The sequence below is a fragment of the Oncorhynchus mykiss genome, chromosome 1 (genome assembly GCF_013265735.2).
Source record: "Oncorhynchus mykiss isolate Arlee chromosome 1, USDA_OmykA_1.1, whole genome shotgun sequence".
Taxonomy (NCBI): Eukaryota; Metazoa; Chordata; class Actinopteri; order Salmoniformes; family Salmonidae; genus Oncorhynchus; species Oncorhynchus mykiss.
This window is the reverse complement of record NC_048565.1, coordinates 24411020-24429998: the sequence shown is the minus strand read 5'-3', so window position 1 is coordinate 24429998 and position 18979 is coordinate 24411020. Positions and strand designations below refer to the sequence as shown.

General features: G+C 54.0%; 1 protein-coding gene across 1 annotated transcript; it reads right to left on the bottom strand.

The window, feature by feature from the left end:
- Positions 1 to 14194: 14194 nt before the first annotated feature.
- LOC110514038 (myocilin-like) lies at positions 14195 to 15000 on the bottom strand. Its single transcript, XM_021593644.2, is given in 2 exon segments — positions 14195 to 14510; positions 14512 to 15000. Coding segments are annotated over 2 exon segments (462 nt in total). The 5' UTR covers positions 14772 to 15000; the 3' UTR covers positions 14195 to 14308.
- Between the last annotated feature and the right edge of the window lie 3979 nt (positions 15001 to 18979).

Below are 18979 nucleotides of genomic sequence, written 5' to 3'. Positions count from 1 at the left end.
TCCCTCCACCACCGGTGAGTTACCTACCTCCCTCCACCACCACTGGTGAGTTACCTACCTCCCTCCACCACCACCGGTGAGTTACCTACCTCCCTCCACCACCACCGGTGAGTTACCTACCTCCCTCCACCACCACCGGTGAGTTACCTACCTCCCTCCACCACCGGTGAGTTACCTACCTTCCTCCACCACCACTGGTGAGTTACCTACCTCAATCCACCACCACCGGTGAGTTACCTACCTCCCTCCACCACCACCGGTGAGTTACCTACCTCCCTCCACAACCCGGTGAGTTACCTACCTCCCTCCACCACCACCGGTGATTTACCTACCTCCCTCCACCACCGGTGAGTTACCTACCTCCCTCCACCACCACTGGTGAGTTACCTACCTCAATCCACCACCACCGGTGAGTTACCTACCTCCCTCCACCACCACCGGTGAGTTACCTACCTCCCTCCACCACCACTGGTGAGAACCTACCTCCCTCCCACCACCACCGGTGAGTTACCTACCTCCCTCCACCACCGGTGAGTTACCTACCTCCCTCCACCACCACCGGTGAGTTACCTACCTCCCTCCACCACCGGTGAGTTACCTACCTCCCTCCACCACCGGTGAGTTACCTACCTCCCTCCACCACCACCGGTGAGTTACCTACCTCCCTCCACCATCGGTGAGTTACCTACCTCCCTCCACCACCGGTGAGTTACCTACCTCCCTCCACCACCACCGGTGAGTTACCTACCTCCCTCCACCAACGGTGAGTTACCTACCTCCCTCCACCACTGGTGAGTTACCTACCTCCCTCCACCCCCACCGGTGAGTTACCTACCTCCCTCCACCACCACCGGTGAGTTACCTACCTCCCTCCACCACCACCGGTGAGTTACCTACCTCCCCCCACCACCACCGGTGAGTTACCTACCTCCCTCCACCACCACCGGTGAGTTACCTACCTCCCACCACCACCGGTGAGTTACCTACCTCCCTCCCTCCACCACCGGTGAGTTACCTACCTCCCTCCCTCCACCACCGGTGAGTTACCTACCTCCCTCCACCACCATCGGTGAGTTACCTACCTCCCTCCACCACCGTGAGTTACCTACCTCCCTCCACCACCACCGGTGAGTTACCTACTTCCCTCCCTCCACCACCGGTGAGTTACCTACCTCCCTCCACCACCGGTGAGTTACCTACCTCCCTCCACCACCACTGGTGAGTTACCTACCTCCCTCCCTCCACCACCGGTGAGTTACCTACCTCCCTCCACCACCACCGGTGAGTTACCTACCTCCCTCCACCACCACCGGTGAGTTACCTACCTCCCTCCACCACCGGTGAGTTACCTACCTCCCTCCACCACCGGTGAGTTACCTACCTCCCTCCACCACCACTGGTGAGTTACCTACCTCAATCCACCACCACCGGTGAGTTACCTACCTCCCTCCACCACCACCGGTGAGTTACCTACCTCCCTCCACAACCCGGTGAGTTACCTACCTCCCTCCACCACCACCGGTGATTTACCTACCTCCCTCCACCACCGGTGAGTTACCTACCTCCCTCCACCACCGGTGAGTTACCTACCTCCCTCCACCACCACTGGTGAGTTACCTACCTCAATCCACCACCACCGGTGAGTTACCTACCTCCCTCCACCACCACCGGTGAGTTACCTACCTCCCTCCACCACCACTGCTGAGAACCTACCTCCCTCCCACCACCACCGGTGAGTTACCTACCTCCCTCCACCACCGGTGAGTTACCTACCTCCCTCCACCACCACCGGTGAGTTACCTACCTCCCTCCACCACCAGTGAGTTACCTACCTCCCTCCACCACCACCGGTGAGTTACCTACCTCCCTCCACCATCGGTGAGTTACCTACCTCCCTCCACCACAGCCGGTGAGTTACCTACCTCCCTCCACCACCGGTGAGTTACCTACCTCCCTCCACCACCACCGGTGAGTTACCTACCTCCCTCCACCAACGGTGAGTTACCTACCTCCCTCCACCACTGGTGAGTTACCTACCTCCCTCCACCCCCACCGGTGAGTTACCTACCTCCCTCCACCACCACCGGTGAGTTACCTACCTCCCTCCACCACCACCGGTGAGTTACCTACCTCCCCCACCACCACCGGTGAGTTACCTACCTCCCACCACCACCGGTGAGTTACCTACCTCCCTCCCTCCACCACCGGTGAGTTACCTACCTCCCTCCACCACCACCGGTGAGTTACCTACCTCCCTCCACCACCGTGAGTTACCTACCTCCCTCCACCACCACCGGTGAGTTACCTACTTCCCTCCCTCCACCACCGGTGAGTTACCTACCTCCCTCCACCACCGGTGAGTTACCTACCTCCCTCCACCACCACCGGTGAGTTACCTACCTCCCTCCCTCCACCACCGGTGAGTTACCTACCTCCCTCCACCACCACCGGTGAGTTACCTACCTCCCTCCACCACCACCGGTGAGTTACCTACCTCCCTCCACCACCGGTGAGTTACCTACCTCCCTCCACCACCACTGGTGAGTTACCTACCTCAATCCACCACCACCGGTGAGTTACCTACCTCCCTCCACCACCAGTGAGTTACCTACCTCCCTCCACCACCACCGGTGAGTTACCTACCTCCCTCCACAACCCGGTGAGTTACCTACCTCCCTCCACCACCACCGGTGATTTACCTACCTCCCTCCACCACCGGTGAGTTACCTACCTCCCTCCACCACCACCGGTGAGTTACCTACCTCCCTCCACCACCACTGGTGAGTTACCTACCTCCCTCCACCACCACTGGTAAGTTACCTACCTCCCTCCACCACCACCGGTGAGTTACCTACCTCCCACCATCATTGGTGAGTTACCTACCTCCCACACCACCGGTGAGTTACCTACCTCCCTCCACCATCGGTGAGTTACCTACCTCCCTCCACCACCACCGGTGAGTTACCTACCTCCCTCCACCACCGGTGAGTTACCTACCTCCCTCCACCACCACCGGTGAGTTACCTACCTCCCTCCACCACCGGTGGCTTACCTACCTCCCTCCACCACCACTGGTGAGTTACCTACCTCAATCCAACACCACCGGTGAGTTACCTACCTCCCTCCACCACCAGTGAGTTACCTACCTCCCTCCACCACCACCGGTGAGTTACCTACCTCCCTCCACAACCCGGTGAGTTACCTACCTCCCTCCACCACCACCGGTGATTTACCTACCTCCCTCCACCACCGGTGAGTTACCTACCTCCCTCCACCACCACCGGTGAGTTACCTACCTCCCTCCACCACCACTGGTGAGTTACCTACCTCCCTCCACCACCACTGGTGAGTTACCTACTTCCCTCCACCACCACCGGTGAGTTACCTACCTCCCTCCACCACTGGTGAGTTACCTACCTCCCTCCACCACTGGTGAGTTACCTACCTCCCTCCACCACCACTGGTGAGTTACCTACCTCCCTCCACCACTGGTGAGTTACCTACCTCCCTCCACCACCACTGGTGAGTTACCTACCTCCCTCCACCACCACCGGTGAGTTACCTACCTCCCTCCACCACCACCGGTGAGTTACCTACCTCCCACCACCACCGGTGAGTTACCTACCTCCCTCCACCACTGGTGAGTTACCTACCTCCCTCCACCACCACCGGTGAGTTACCTACCTCCCTCCACCACCACCGGTGAGTTACCTACCTCCCACCACCACCGGTGAGTTACCTACCTCCCACCACCACCGGTTAGTTACCTACCTCCCTCCACCACTGGTGAGTTACCTACCTCCCTCCACCACCGTTGAGTTACCTACCTCCCTCCACCAGTTACCTACCTCCCACCACCATTGGTGAGTTACCTACCTCCCACACCACCGGTGAGTTACCTACCTCCCTCCACCATCGGTGAGTTACCTACCTCCCTCCACCACCACCAGTGAGTTACCTACCTCCCTCCACCACCACCGGTGAGTTACCTACTTCCCTCCACCAACGGTGAGTTACCTACCTCCCTCCACCACTGGTGAGTTACCTACCTCCCTCCACCCCCACCGGTGAGTTACCTACCTCCCTCCACCACCACCGGTGAGTTACCTACCTCCCTCCACCACCACCGGTGAGTTACCTACCTCCCTCCACCACCACCGGTGAGTTACCTACCTCCCTCCAACACCACCGGTGAGTTACCTACCTCCCTCCACCACCACCGGTGAGTTACCTACCTCCCTCCACCACCACCGGTGAGTTACCTACCTCCCTCCAACACCACCGGTGAGTTACCTACCTCCCACCACCACCGGTGAGTTACCTACCTCCCTCCCTCCACCACCGGTGAGTTACCTACCTCCCTCCACCACCACCGGTGAGTTACCTACCTCCCTCCACCACCACTGGTGAGTTACCTACCTCCCTCCACCACCACTGGTGAGTTACCTACCTCCCTCCACCACCACTGGTGAGGTACCTACCTCCCTCCACCACCGGTGAGTTACCTACCTCCCTCCACCACCACCGGTGAGTTACCTACCTCCCTCCACCACCACCGGTGAGTTACCTACCTCCCTCCACCACCACCGGTGAGTTACCTACCTCCCTCCACCACCGGTGAGTTACCTACCTCCCTCCACCACTGGTGAGTTACCTACCTCCCTCCACCACCACCGGTGAGTTACCTACCTCCCTCCACCACTGGTGAGTTACCTACCTCCCTCCACCACTGGTGAGTTACCTACCTCCCTCCACCACCACTGGTGAGTTACCTACCTCCCTCCACCACCACCGGTGAGTTACCTACCTCCCTCCACCACCACTGGTGAGTTACCTACCTCCCTCCACCACCACTGGTGAGTTACCTACCTCCCTCCACCACCACTGGTGAGGTACCTACCTCCCTCCACCACCGGTGAGTTACCTACCTCCCTCCACCACCACCGGTGAGTTACCTACCTCCCTCCACCACCACCGGTGAGTTACCTACCTCCCTCCACCACCGGTGAGTTACCTACCTCCCTCCACCACTGGTGAGTTACCTACCTCCCTCCACCACCACCGGTGAGTTACCTACCTCCCTCCACCACTGGTGAGTTACCTACCTCCCTCCACCACCGGTGAGTTACCTACCTTTTCCACCACTGTTGAGTTACCTACCTCCCTCCACCAGTTACCTACCTCCCACCACCATTGGTGAGTTACCTACCTCCCACACCACTGGTGAGTTACCTACCTCCCACCACCACTGGTGAGTTACCTACCTCCCTCCACCACCACTGGTGAGTTACCTACCTCCCTCCACCACCACCGGTGAGTTACCTACCTCCCTCCACCACCACCGGTGAGTTACCTACCTCCCTCCTCCACCACCGGTGAGTTACCTACCAACCTCCCTCCACCACCGGTGAGTTACCTACCTCCCTCCCTCCACCACCGGTGAGTTACCTACCTCCCTCCCACCACCACCGGTGAGTTACCTACCTACCTCCATCCACCACCGGTGAGTTACCTACCTCCCTCCACCACCACCGGTGAGTTACCTACCTCCCTCCACAACCGGGTGAGTTGCCTACCTCCCTCCACCACCACCGGTGATTTACCTACCTCCCTCCACCACCGGTGAGTTACCTACCTCCCTCCACCACCACCGGTGAGTTACCTACCTCCCTCCACCACCACTGGTGAGTTACCTACCTCCCTCCCACCACCACTGGTGAGTTACCTACCTCCCTCCCACCACCACCGGTGAGTTACCTACCTCCCTCCTCCACCACCGGTGAGTTACCTACCTCCCTCCACCACCACCGGTGAGTTACCTACCTCCCTCCCACCACCACCGGTGAGTTACCTACCTCCCTCCTCCACCACCGGTGAGTTACCTACCTCCCTCCACCACCACCGGTGAGTTACCTACCTCCCTCCACCACCACCGGTGAGTTACCTACCTACCTCCCTCCACCACCGGTGAGTTACCTACCTCCCTCCACCACCACCGGTGAGTTACCTACCTCCCTCCACAACCGGGTGAGTTGCCTACCTCCCTCCACCACCACCGGTGATTTACCTACCTCCCTCCACCACCGGTGAGTTACCTACCTCCCTCCACCACCACCGGTGAGTTACCTACCTCCCTCCACCACCACTGGTGAGTTACCTACCTCCCTCCACCACCACTGGTAAGTTACCTACCTCCCTCCACCACCACCGGTGAGTTACCTACCTCCCTCCACCACTGGTGAGTTACCTACCTCCCTCCACCACTGGTGAGTTACCTACCTCCCTCCACCACCACTGGTGAGTTACCTACCTCCCTCCACCACTGGTGAGTTACCTACCTCCCTCCACCACCACTGGTGAGTTACCTACCTCCCTCCACCACCACCGGTGAGTTACCTACCTCCCTCCACCACCACTGGTGAGTTACCTACCTCCCTCCACCACCACTGGTGAGTTACCTACCTCCCTCCACCACCACTGGTGAGGTACCTACCTCCCTCCACCACCGGTGAGTTACCTACCTCCCTCCACCACCACCGGTGAGTTACCTACCTCCCTCCACCACCACCGGTGAGTTACCTACCTCCCTCCACCACCGGTGAGTTACCTACCTCCCTCCACCACTGGTGGGTTACCTACCTCCCTCCACCACCACCGGTGAGTTACCTACCTCCCTCCACCACTGGTGAGTTACCTACCTCCCTCCACCACCGGTGAGTTACCTACCTTTTCCACCACTGTTGAGTTACCTACCTCCCTCCACAACCGGGTGAGTTGCCTACCTCCCTCCACCACCACCGGTGATTTACCTACCTCCCTCCACCACCGGTGAGTTACCTACCTCCCTCCACCACCACCGGTGAGTTACCTACCTCCCTCCACCACCACTGGTGAGTTACCTACCTCCCTCCCACCACCACCGGTGAGTTACCTACCTCCCTCCTCCACCACCGGTGAGTTACCTACCTCCCTCCACCACCACCGGTGAGTTACCTACCTCCCTCCCACCACCACCGGTGCGTTACCTACCTCCCTCCACCACCACTGGTGAGTTACCTACCTCCCTCCACCACCACCGGTGAGTTACTTACCTCCCTCCACCACTGGTGAGTTACCTACCTCCCTCCACCACCGGTGAGTTACCTACCTTTTCCACCACTGTTGAGTTACCTACCTCCCTCCACCAGTTACCTACCTCCCACCACCATTGGTGAGTTACCTACATCCCACACCACTGGTGAGTTACCTACCTCCCACCACCACTGGTGAGTTACCTACCTCCCTCCACCACCACTGGTGAGTTACCTACCTCCCTCCACCACCACCAGTGAGTTACCTACCTCCCTCCACCACCACCGGTGAGTTACCTACCTCCCTCCTCCACCACCGGTGAGTTACCTACCACCCTCCCTCCACCACCGGTGAGTTACCTACCTCCCTCCCTCCACCACCGGTGAGTTACCTACCTCCCTCCCACCACCACCGGTGAGTTACCTACCTCCCTCCACCACCACTGGTGAGTTACCTACCTCCCTCCCACCACCACCGGTGAGTTACCTACCTCCCTCCTCCACCACCGGTGAGTTACCTACCTCCCTCCACCACCACCGGTGAGTTACCTACCTCCCTCCCACCACCACCGGTGCGTTACCTACCTCCCTCCACCACCACCGGTGAGTTACCTACCTCCCTCCACCCCCGGAGAGTTACCTACCTCCCTTCACCCCCGGTGAGTTACCTACCTCCCTCCACCACCACCGGTGAGTTACCTACTTCCCTCCACCACCACTGGTGAGTTACCTACCTCCCTCCCACCACCACCGGTGAGTTACCTACCTCCCTCCTCCACCACCGGTGAGTTACCTACCTCCCTCCACCACCACCGGTGAGTTACCTACCTCCCTCCCACCACCACCGGTGCGTTACCTACCTCCCTCCACCACCACCGGTGAGTTACCTACCTCCCTCCACCCCCGGAGAGTTACCTACCTCCCTTCACCCCCGGTGAGTTACCTACCTCCCTCCACCACCACCGGTGAGTTACCAACTTCCCTCCACCACCACCGGTGAGTCACCTACCTCCCTCCACCACCACAGATGAGTTACCTACCTCCCTCCACCACCACCGGTGAGTTACCTACCTCCCTCCACCACCGGTGAGTTACCTACCTCCCTCCACCACCACCGGTGAGTTACCTACCTCCCTCCACCACCACAGGTGAGTTACCTACCTCCCTCCACCACCGGTGAGTTACCTACCTCCCTCCACCACCACTGGTGAGTTACTTACCTCCCTCCTCCACCACCGGTGAGTTACCTACCTCCCTCCACCACTGGTGAGTTACCTCCCTCCACCACCAACGGTGAGTTACCTACCTCTCTCCACCATCATCGGTGAGTCACCTACCTCCCTCCACCACCACCGGTGAGTTACCTACCTCCCTCCACCACCACCGGTGAGTTACCTACCTCCCTCCACAACCACCGGTGAGTTACTTACCTCCCTCCTCCACCACCGGTGAGTTACCTACCTCCCTCCACCACCACCGGTGAGTTACCTACCTCCCTCCACCACCACCGGTGAGTTACCTACCTACCTCCCTCCACCACCACTGCTGAGTTACTTACCTCCCTCCTCCAACACCGGTGAGTTACCTACCTCCCTCCACCACTGGTGAGTTACCTCCCTCCACCACCACCGGTGAGTTACCTACCTCCCTCCCTCCACCACCGGTGAGTTACCTACCTCCCTCCACCACCACCGGTGAGTTACCTACTTACCTCCACCACTGGTGAGTTACCTACCTCCCTCCACCACCACCGGTGAGTTACTTACCTCCCTCCTCCACCACCGGTGAGTTACCTACCTCCCTCCACCACTGGTGAGTTACCTACTTCCCTCCACCACTGGTGAGTTACCTCCCTCCCTCCACCACCACCGGTGAGTTACCTACTTCCCTCCACCACTGGTGAGTTACCTACCTCCCTCCACCACCACCGGTGAGTTACTTACCTCCCTCCTCCACCACCGGTGAGTTACCTACCTCCCGCCACCACCACCGGTGAGTTACCTACCTCCCTCCACCACCAACGGTGAGTTACCTACCTACCTCCCTCCACCACCGATGACTTACCTACCTCCCACCACCACCGGTGAGTTACCTACCTCCCTCCACCACCGGTGAGTTACCTACCTCCATCCACCCCCGGAGAGTTACCTACCTCCCTCCACCCCCGGTGAGTTACCTACCTCCCTCCACCACTGGTGAGTTACCTACCTCCCACCACCATTGCTGAGTTACCTACCTCCCACACCACTGGTGAATTACCTACCTCCCACCACCACCGGTGAGTTACCTACCTCCCTCCACCACCACCGGTGAGTTACCTACCTCCCTGCTCCACCACCGGTGAGTTACCTACCTCCCTCCCTCCACCGCCGGTGAGTTACCTACCTCCTTCCCTCCACCACCGGTGAGTTACCTACCTCCCTCCCACCACCACCGGTGAGTTACCTACCTCCCTCCACCACCACCGTTGAGTTACCTACCTCCCTCCCACCACCACCGGTGAGTTACCTACCTCCCTCCACCACCACCGGTGAGTTACCTACCTCCCTCCACCACCACCGGTGAGTTACCTACCTCCCTCCACCACCACCGGTGAGTTACCTACCTCCCTCCACCACCACCGGTGAGTTACCTACCTCCCTCCCTCCACCACCGGTGAGTTACCTACCTCCCTCCACCACCACCGGTGAGTTACCTACCTCCCTCCACCACCACCGGTGAGTTACCTACCTCCCTCCCACCACCACCGGTGAGTTACCTACCTCCCTCCACCACCACCGGTTAGTTACCTACCTCCCTCCACCACCATCGGTGAGTTACCTACCTCCCTCCACCCCCGGAGAGTTACCTACCTCCCTTCACCCCCGGTGAGTTACCTACCTCCCTCCACCACCACCGGTGAGTTACCTACTTCCCTCCACCACCACCGGTGAGTCACCTACCTCCCTCCACCACCACAGATGAGTTACCTACCTCCCTCCACCACCACCGGTGAGTTACCTACCTCCCTCCACCACCGGTGAGTTACCTACCTCCCTCCACCACCACCGGTGAGTTACCTACCTCCCTCCTCCACCACCGGTGAGTTACCTACCTCCCTCCCTCCACCGCCGGTGAGTTACCTACCTCCTTCCCTCCACCACCGGTGAGTTACCTACCTCCCTCCCACCACCACCGGTGAGTTACCTACCTCCCTCCACCACCACCGTTGAGTTACCTACCTCCCTCCTCCACCACCGGTGAGTTACCTACCTCCCTCCACCACCACCGGTGAGTTAACTACCTCCCTCCACCACCACCGGTGAGTTACCTACCTCCCTCCACCACCACCGGTGAGTTACCTACCTCCCTCCACCACCACCGGTGAGTTACCTACCTCCCTCCCTCCACCACCGGTGAGTTACCTACCTCCCTCCACCACCACCGGTGAGTTACCTACCTCCCTCCACCACCACCGGTGAGTTACCTACCTCCCTCCCACCACCACCGGTGAGTTACCTACCTCCCTCCACCACCACCGGTTAGTTACCTACCTCCCTCCACCACCATCGGTGAGTTACCTACCTCCCTCCACCCCCGGAGAGTTACCTACCTCCCTTCACCCCCGGTGAGTTACCTACCTCCCTCCACCACCACCGGTGAGTTACCTACTTCCCTCCACCACCACCGGTGAGTCACCTACCTCCCTCCACCACCACAGATGAGTTACCTACCTCCCTCCACCACCACCGGTGAGTTACCTACCTCCCTCCACCACCGGTGAGTTACCTACCTCCCTCCACCACCACCGGTGAGTTACCTACCTCCCTCCACCACCACAGGTGAGTTACCTACCTCCCTCCACCACCGGTGAGTTACCTACCTCCCTCCACCACCACTGGTGAGTTACTTACCTCCCTCCTCCACCACCGGTGAGTTACCTACCTCCCTCCACCACTGGTGAGTTACCTCCCTCCACCACCACCGGTGAGTTACCTACCTCTCTCCACCATCATCGGTGAGTTACCTACCTCCCTCCACCACCACCGGTGAGTTACCTACCTCCCTCCACCACCACCGGTGAGTTACCTACCTCCCTCCACCACCACCGGTGAGTTACCTACCTCCCTCCACCACCACCGGTGAGTTACCTACCTACCTCCCTCCACCACCACTGCTGAGTTACTTACCTCCCTCCTCCACCACCGGTGAGTTACCTACCTCCCTCCACCACCGGTGAGTTACCTACCTCCCTCCACCACCGGTGAGTTACCTACCTCCCTCCACCACCACCGGTGAGTTACCTACCTCCCTCCACCACCACCGGTGAGTTATCTACCTCCCTCCCTCCACCACCGGTGAGTTACCTACCTCCCTCCACCACCACCGGTGAGTTACCTACTTACCTCCACCACTGGTGAGTTACCTACCTCCCTCCACCACCACCGGTGAGTTACTTACCTCCCTCCTCCACCACCGGTGAGTTACCTACTTCCCTCCACCACTGGTGAGTTACCTACTTCCCTCCACCACTGGTGAGTTACCTACCTCCCTCCACCACCACCGGTGAGTTACCTACTTCCCTCCACCACTGGTGAGTTACCTACCTCCCTCCACCACCACCGGTGAGTTACCTACTTACCTCCACCACTGGTGAGTTACCTACCTCCCTCCACCACCACCGGTGAGTTACTTACCTCCCTCCTCCACCACCGGTGAGTTACCTACCTCCCGCCACCACCACCGGTGAGTTACCTACCTCCCTCCACCACCGGTGAGTTACCTACCTCCCTCCACCACCACCGGTGAGTTACCTACCTCCCTCCACCACCACCGGTGAGTTACCTACCTCCCTCCACCACCACCGGTGAGTTACCTACCTCCCGCCACCACCACTGGTGAGTTACCTACCTCCCTCCACCACCACCGGTGAGTTACTTACCTCCCTCCTCCACCACTGGTGAGTTACCTACCTCCCTCCACCACCACCGGTGAGTTACCTACCTCCCTCCACCACCACTGGTGAGTTACCTACCTCCCTCCACCACCACCGGTGAGTTACCTACCTCCCTCCACCACCGGTGAGTTACCTCCCTCCACCACCGGTGAGTTACCTCCCTCCTCCACCACCGGTGAGTTACCTACCTCCCGCCACCACCACCTGTGAGTTACCTACCTCCCTCCACCACCACCGGTGAGTTACCTACCTCCCTCCACCACCGGTGAGTTACCTCCCTCCACCACCACCGGTAAGTTACCTACCTCCCTCCACCACCACCGGTGAGTTACCTACCTCCCTCCACCACTGGTGAGTTACCTCCCTCCACCACCGGTGAGTTACCTACCTCCCTCCACCACCGGTGAGTTACCTCCCTCCACCACCGGTGAGTTACCTACCTCCCTCCACCACCGGTGAGTTACCTACCTCCCTCCACCACCACCGGTGAGTTACCTACCTCCCTCCACCACCACCGGTGAGTTACCTACCTCCCTACACCACCGGTGAGCCACACAGGGAGCTCAGTACAGGCCATATCAATGAAGCCGTAACATGTCCTCTCTCCTCTCGTTCTTCAGAGTCAGAGAGCCGTAACCCAGGGTTTTCCTTGATGCTGCTGGATCTCGAGCTGGAGGTGGAGATGGCGTGAGTTGAGCACACAGCATGGTGCTCTCCCGCTGTGCTCATACAGACCACCCCTGGTTAACATTGTTTATTAGAGCAGAGAGTATATAAAGTAACACATAGGTTACACAGAAATGTCTCAGTATTATTACTGGCTTTTTTTTGCCTTGTGCCAGGCCGTACTTTGAGCTTAATTGTCCTGCCTCGTAAAATAAAAAATTAAAATGTTTCTCTGAGAGAGTGTCATCGTACACTGAGAGAGTGTCATCATAACATAAGACCACACATTACGATGTGCCATGCTTGTCAGGGTTGTTCCCTGTCAGATGCTAATTGTTGTGTCTTTATCTCTGTCAGGAGAACCAAGTCCCTGGCAGCCTACCAGCAGCAGGCGGTGTGTGTGACAAGGCTGGTCAGAGAGGTCAAGACCCTTAGAGAACAGGTGAGAGTAACCAGCCATAAGATGATATTTTATGGAATATAAAGCCCTGCTAGACAACTGTACATTCAATACATCTGTGTTAACACATTCAGTTGGAGCTACAGAGGAGGGAAGTGGACACACTAAACAATGAGTTGGACAAGGAGAGAGAGCGACGGCACAGAGTAGGTCTGTTTCACATTGGTTTCTTGGCCACAGTAGTGTGTGTCTGTCATGTCAGGCCCTACTTACGGTAGTTGTGATCAGACTTATCCACAATTCTGTATAGAATTATAAGGTATTCATTCATGTGTTCTGTTTATGTATAGAACAGCAGTTGTTGGAGTATAAACTAAGGAAGACACGACAGCTCCTAGAGAGGCAGGTGATTTGCGACTCAGGACAGTGTTTATAGCTTTGAATACATGTTCTAATGTGTGTTCTTTTGTTCCCTGTTATTAGTTCCTCCAGCACCCTCTGCTGACCAAACTAGGTTACTGATATTGGTTACTGAGAAGCAGTTTTTATACATTACTGTATGTTACCAATGTTTGAATGTGACATTAAACAGTATTACTTTGCTATAAGGGTGTTCTGTTTTTAGATGATTCTGACCAGAATGACCCAGAATCTCTCTGTGAACTTATCAGCTCAGCTCCCAGTCCTTTAGGTCTGTCATTGGATGCAGAGATTTAGGAGATTGAAGCTGTAAATGGAAGAAGATTCTGGTACAATATTTACAGAACAAAGTTATTGAAATATTACTTTCTATTTTGGACAAAGGGCTCATAACTAGTTTTAAAATGTTATTTTTTTTTGCAGGAAACAAGAGCACTATTATGGATACTTCAAGGCTACACAGGCCGTTTGTGTGTACGTATGTGTGTGTGTGTGTACGTATGTGTGTGTGTGTGTGTGCCTGTGTGTAATTTAACCATATTTAATTCAGACTATTGTGCTGCACTGTATGTCTACCTCAGTAGCTTTGAGGAAATAAAAATGAATGCCTGACTGAATTAAATCATTTAGATCCCAATTCAGTGTGTTTATCATGTTTATAGCACTTCAAGACATTTCAAATCTAATTCTAGCCAACCCTTATTTAACATTGTTGTGATTTAATTTATTTAGGAAGAAGTCAACATTATATAAGATAAGCAGAAAACAGCACACACACTGTTTCTACATTGAGTGTACAGAATATTAGGAACTGGCTCAGCACCAAGGCCACAGTAGTGCTGTAGATAACCCAGTCTCATCAGCAGCAAAGTCGATGTCGGTCCAGTCTTTACAGTTGTAGTAGCAGTAGGGGAACTGGTTGTTGTAGCCGACGTCAGGTATCTTCAGACGACTTGTGACCTTGGCCTGTAGGTCATAGTGGGCCAGCTCAGCGGAGTCGCAGCAGTTATAGAACACTGCCTCACCATACCACGGTGCCGAAGCCCTGGATGGAATTAGCAAGGCTGAGGGACGGTGCCACGGACACATCCTCGTGGTTCTTAGAGGTCATGAAGTTGTCATAGGGGCTGTAACGGCGAACGATGTTCCCCAGTCTGTGGCCGTTCACAAGGGGCTGAATATAGTAGAAGTCCTCACTAACCTCCTGGTCTTTGGGGTGTGGACCGAGTTTGGGAAATGCTGGCCTAAGGTATCTGAGCTGTCTCTCAAAAACACACATTTACACTCATTTATGAACTGATCTGAGATTGTCCTACAGGACTCCATGCCATTCTTCAGAAAGCTGCACTTTTCTTTCACCATCTTCATGTTAAAGGTGTTTGACAAATGTATCCTACAGTATCTATCTCCTTACACACCGTATCGATCTGGGAGACACACAGTGAAGAGACATTATTAGCACATGACACATTAGAGTACCCAGAGAAAGGCCTTTGCAAGTTCTCATTTCTTACCCATCTCAGATGCATTGATAACTGCTTCGGCTAGATTGTATTACATGTTGTAATAAATCTATATCATTTTAGGTTGAGAGGCAGGGTTGGTGTTGATATAATGTGTTAGATTGGTCCAAGATCTTAAAAAAAAGCATACTGAAAAAACTGGAAATCAACCAATCCTCCGTTGTTAATGCAATGGAAAGGTCAAATGCTTTATGTAAAAATGTAAACTGTGTGGGTGACGGAGAGAAAAACAAAATGGTGCAGTTTGAGGCTTTGTGGCGGAAAGTGATGCGGGAGCTGGAGACGGGTGTGGTCTAGTGGGTCTGGGCAGGTGTGATGTAGTTGATGTTTGTATGATGTGAATGTTTTGTATTGTTTATAAAAGGTCAAATAAAATCGTACAAAAAAAGATTGTCCAAAGATGACATGTAATAAAATGAACTATACTGTATGTACCTCTTTGGTCCATTTTTGAGTCTGATCACTTGGCTTGTCTTGGTGTATGAAGCCTCCAGCTCCCTCAGTTCCTTGGCTAGCTGACGCAGGTGCAGGGAGGTGTACAGACCCTGGTCGTTCAGGTACTGTTACTGCTCCTGGCTAGCAGTCATGTTCTCAATAGTGGCCTGGATCTGAGGAAGCCTCTCGTTGGAAAGCATCACCTAACAATCAGTTGAGAAATAAAAAAGTTGAAAAATCAACTTAAAATGCACACTGATTACCGCAAAACATTGTTTTGATTTTGATCATATGTCCATGGTTATGTTGTTTATGGAACAGGAAACCATGTCAGAACATAATCATAGCCCACTGTAAAACACCTAGCCCACTGTGACACACCTAACCCACCATTACACGCCTTACCAGTGCCTGATGTTTTTGCAGGAAGTCTCCGCAGTCCTGCACCAGATGCATAACCCCGTCGAACTCCAGGCCAGGGAACGCCTAGACCTGGGGTCTCCAACCTTTTCTAGCATGAGAGATACTTGTTTTTTTTTAAAGAAATACACATCGCAAGCTACTATTTTTAAAATGTCTTTCAAATATGCACATTCTTCGACCCAGCAACTCTTCCCCGGGTCCTTGGTGTACAAGATATGTGTTTTCTGTTAACATGCATATCAAAACAATGGTTAATAAACAACTATAAGGCGCCCCATAAAATTATCATTTGTATTTTCTGGAATTCTGTTTTCTGTGTCAATTTTGCTGTCCTATTAAATTTTTTTTAATTCAGTTTTTTTACTCTCAATATTATGGTTATTAATAGATAAACGATGTAAATGGGTGTTCTGAGTCCATGCCAATGCTTAAATCACATCAGAATACCAATTTTGAGGTAAGAAATAATAATGTTTTAGATTTTTTTTGTGTATTTCCCCTTTAGTTGAACATTTAGAAAGAGAGGAATCGGTCTAGCAATGTTCCTGTTAGGCCTACTGCTGCAGAGTGGGATCATGTCAAAGTGGCTTTGATTGGATAGTAACAATCAATCAAATGTATTTATAAAGCCCTTCTTACATCAGCTGATGTCACAACGTGACAGCCTAAAACCACAAACAGCAAGCAATGCAGGTGTAGAAGCACGGTGGCTAGGAAAAACTCCCTAGAAAGGCCAGAACCTAGGAAGAAACCTAGAGAGGAACCAGGCTATGAGGGGTGGCCAGTCCTCTTCTGGCTGTGCCGGGTGGAGATTATAACAGAACATGGCCAAGATGTTCAGATGTTCATAGATGACCAGCAGGGTCAAATAATGATAATCACAGTGGTTGTCGAGGGTGTAACAGGTCAGCACCTCAGGAGTAAATGTCAGTTGGCTTTTCATAGCCGAACATTCAGAGTATCTCTACAGCTCATGCTGTCTCTAGAGAGTTGAAAACAGCAGGTCTGGGACAAGGTAGCACATCCGGTGAACAGGTCAGGGTTCCATAGACGCAGGCAGAACAGTTCAACTGGAGCAGCAGCACGGCCAGGTGGACTGGGGGCAGCAAGGAGTCATCAGGCCAGGTAGTCCTGAGGCATGGTCCTAGGGCTCAGGTCCTCCGAGAGAGAGAGAAAGAAAGAAATAGAGAAAAAGAGAAAGAGAAAAAAGAGAGCGAGAGTTAGAGAGAGCATACTTAAATTCACACAGGACACCGGATAAGACAGGAGAAATACTCCAGATATAACAGACTGACCCTAACCCCCCCGACACATAAACTATTGCAGCATAAATACTGGAGGCTGAGACAGGAAGGGTCGGGAGATACTGTGGCCCCGTCAAACGATACCCCCGGACAGGGCCAAACAGGCAGGTTATAATCCCACCCACTTTACCAAAGCACAGCCCCCACACCACTAGAGGGATATCTTCAACCACCAACTTACCATCCTGAGACAAGGCCGAGTATAGCCCATGAAGATCTCCCCCACAGCATAACCCAAGGGGGGTTGACTCAACCCACTCAAGTGACACACCCCTCCTAGGGATGGCATGGAAGAGCACCAGTAAGCCAGTGACTCAGCCCCTGTAATAAGGTTAGAGGCAGAGAATCCCAGTGGAGAGAGGGGAACCGGCCAGGCAGAGACAGCAAGGGCGGTTCGTTGCTCCAGTGCCTTTTCGTTCACCTTCACACTCCTGGGCCAGACTACACTCAATCACAGGACCTACTGAAGAGATGAGTTTTCAATAAAGACTTAAAGGTTGAGACCGAGTCTGCGTCTCTCACATGGATTGGCAGACCATTCCATAAAAATGGGGCTCTATAGGAGAAAGCCCTGCCTCCAGCTGTTTGCTTAGAAATTCTAGGAACAGTAAGGATTCCTGTGTCTTGTGACCATAGCGTACGTGTACGCATGTACGGCAGGACCAAATCGTAAAGATAGGTAGGAGCACGCCCATGTAATGCTTTGTAGCTTAGCAGTAAAACCTTGAAATCAGCCCTAGCCTTAACAGGAAGCCAGTGTAGAGAGGCTTGCACTAGTAGCCGAGAGCTTTATGTTTATGACAGTTTGCAATGGAACACATGCAAAGATTGCATGTACTTTCAGAATTGCTTGGGTCCTGTTGGAGAACCTGGGCCTAGACACTGTTCACCTGGCATGAATACAAGTCATCCTGTTGGAGGCCAGGGATGTGCTGGTCATCACCATTACCCTTTGTGTACACATGCACAGTATGCAGAGAAAAGCATGCTATTCTATTTGCATACACCCAAATAAAAACATCTACATCAACAAAAAACACTATCAATCCTTTAGAAATAAGTAATACATGGCACGTAAGAATAAGAACATTTGAGGTTCTTTAGTAACAATGAACATAAACCTGTGGAAGTTTAAAAAATGTATTAGATGAGATAGGACACATAAAACAGTAGACAGGCAGTGTGGACAATGAGTAGAACTGCAGCATTATAGTTCCCATGGCACACTGAAATGAAAAGGAACAACATTGTAAGCACACCCACATTCACAGATGTTAATATTTTTGCTGTAGAAGGCAGTTCCGTCTATGTAAATTCAGAGGTTATGAAACCATCAAACCAAAATATGGACATGTGCTGGGTTTGTGGTGGAATCAGTGACGGGAACAATGTTCCATATTTTTACCTCTGTGCAATTCACATTTCCCTTACTGCACAACCAGCTTTGCTGAGATCCACATTTCACCAAAATTATGGTATGAAACACGCTGTGCATTGTGGATACATTTAAACACCAGCATATCTACAGTGATTCTGAGCTGGATGCAGAGTTTGAGGAAACATTCTCAAGTAATGCAATCACCCAAGCATTATGTGTCTTGTGTAGTGGGAAAGGCCTTAGCCCCAGATGGTTTCCAGATAAGCTAACCCCATTACTACCTCATATTCTAAAAGTGATACTCCTTTAACACTAAAATGGCTCTTATGGCCTCACATCTCTACTGAACCTAGACATAAAGCTAATCACTAAAGTGTATAGCTAGAATCTGTCATCTCCAAAGATCAGATGGGATTGATGGGAC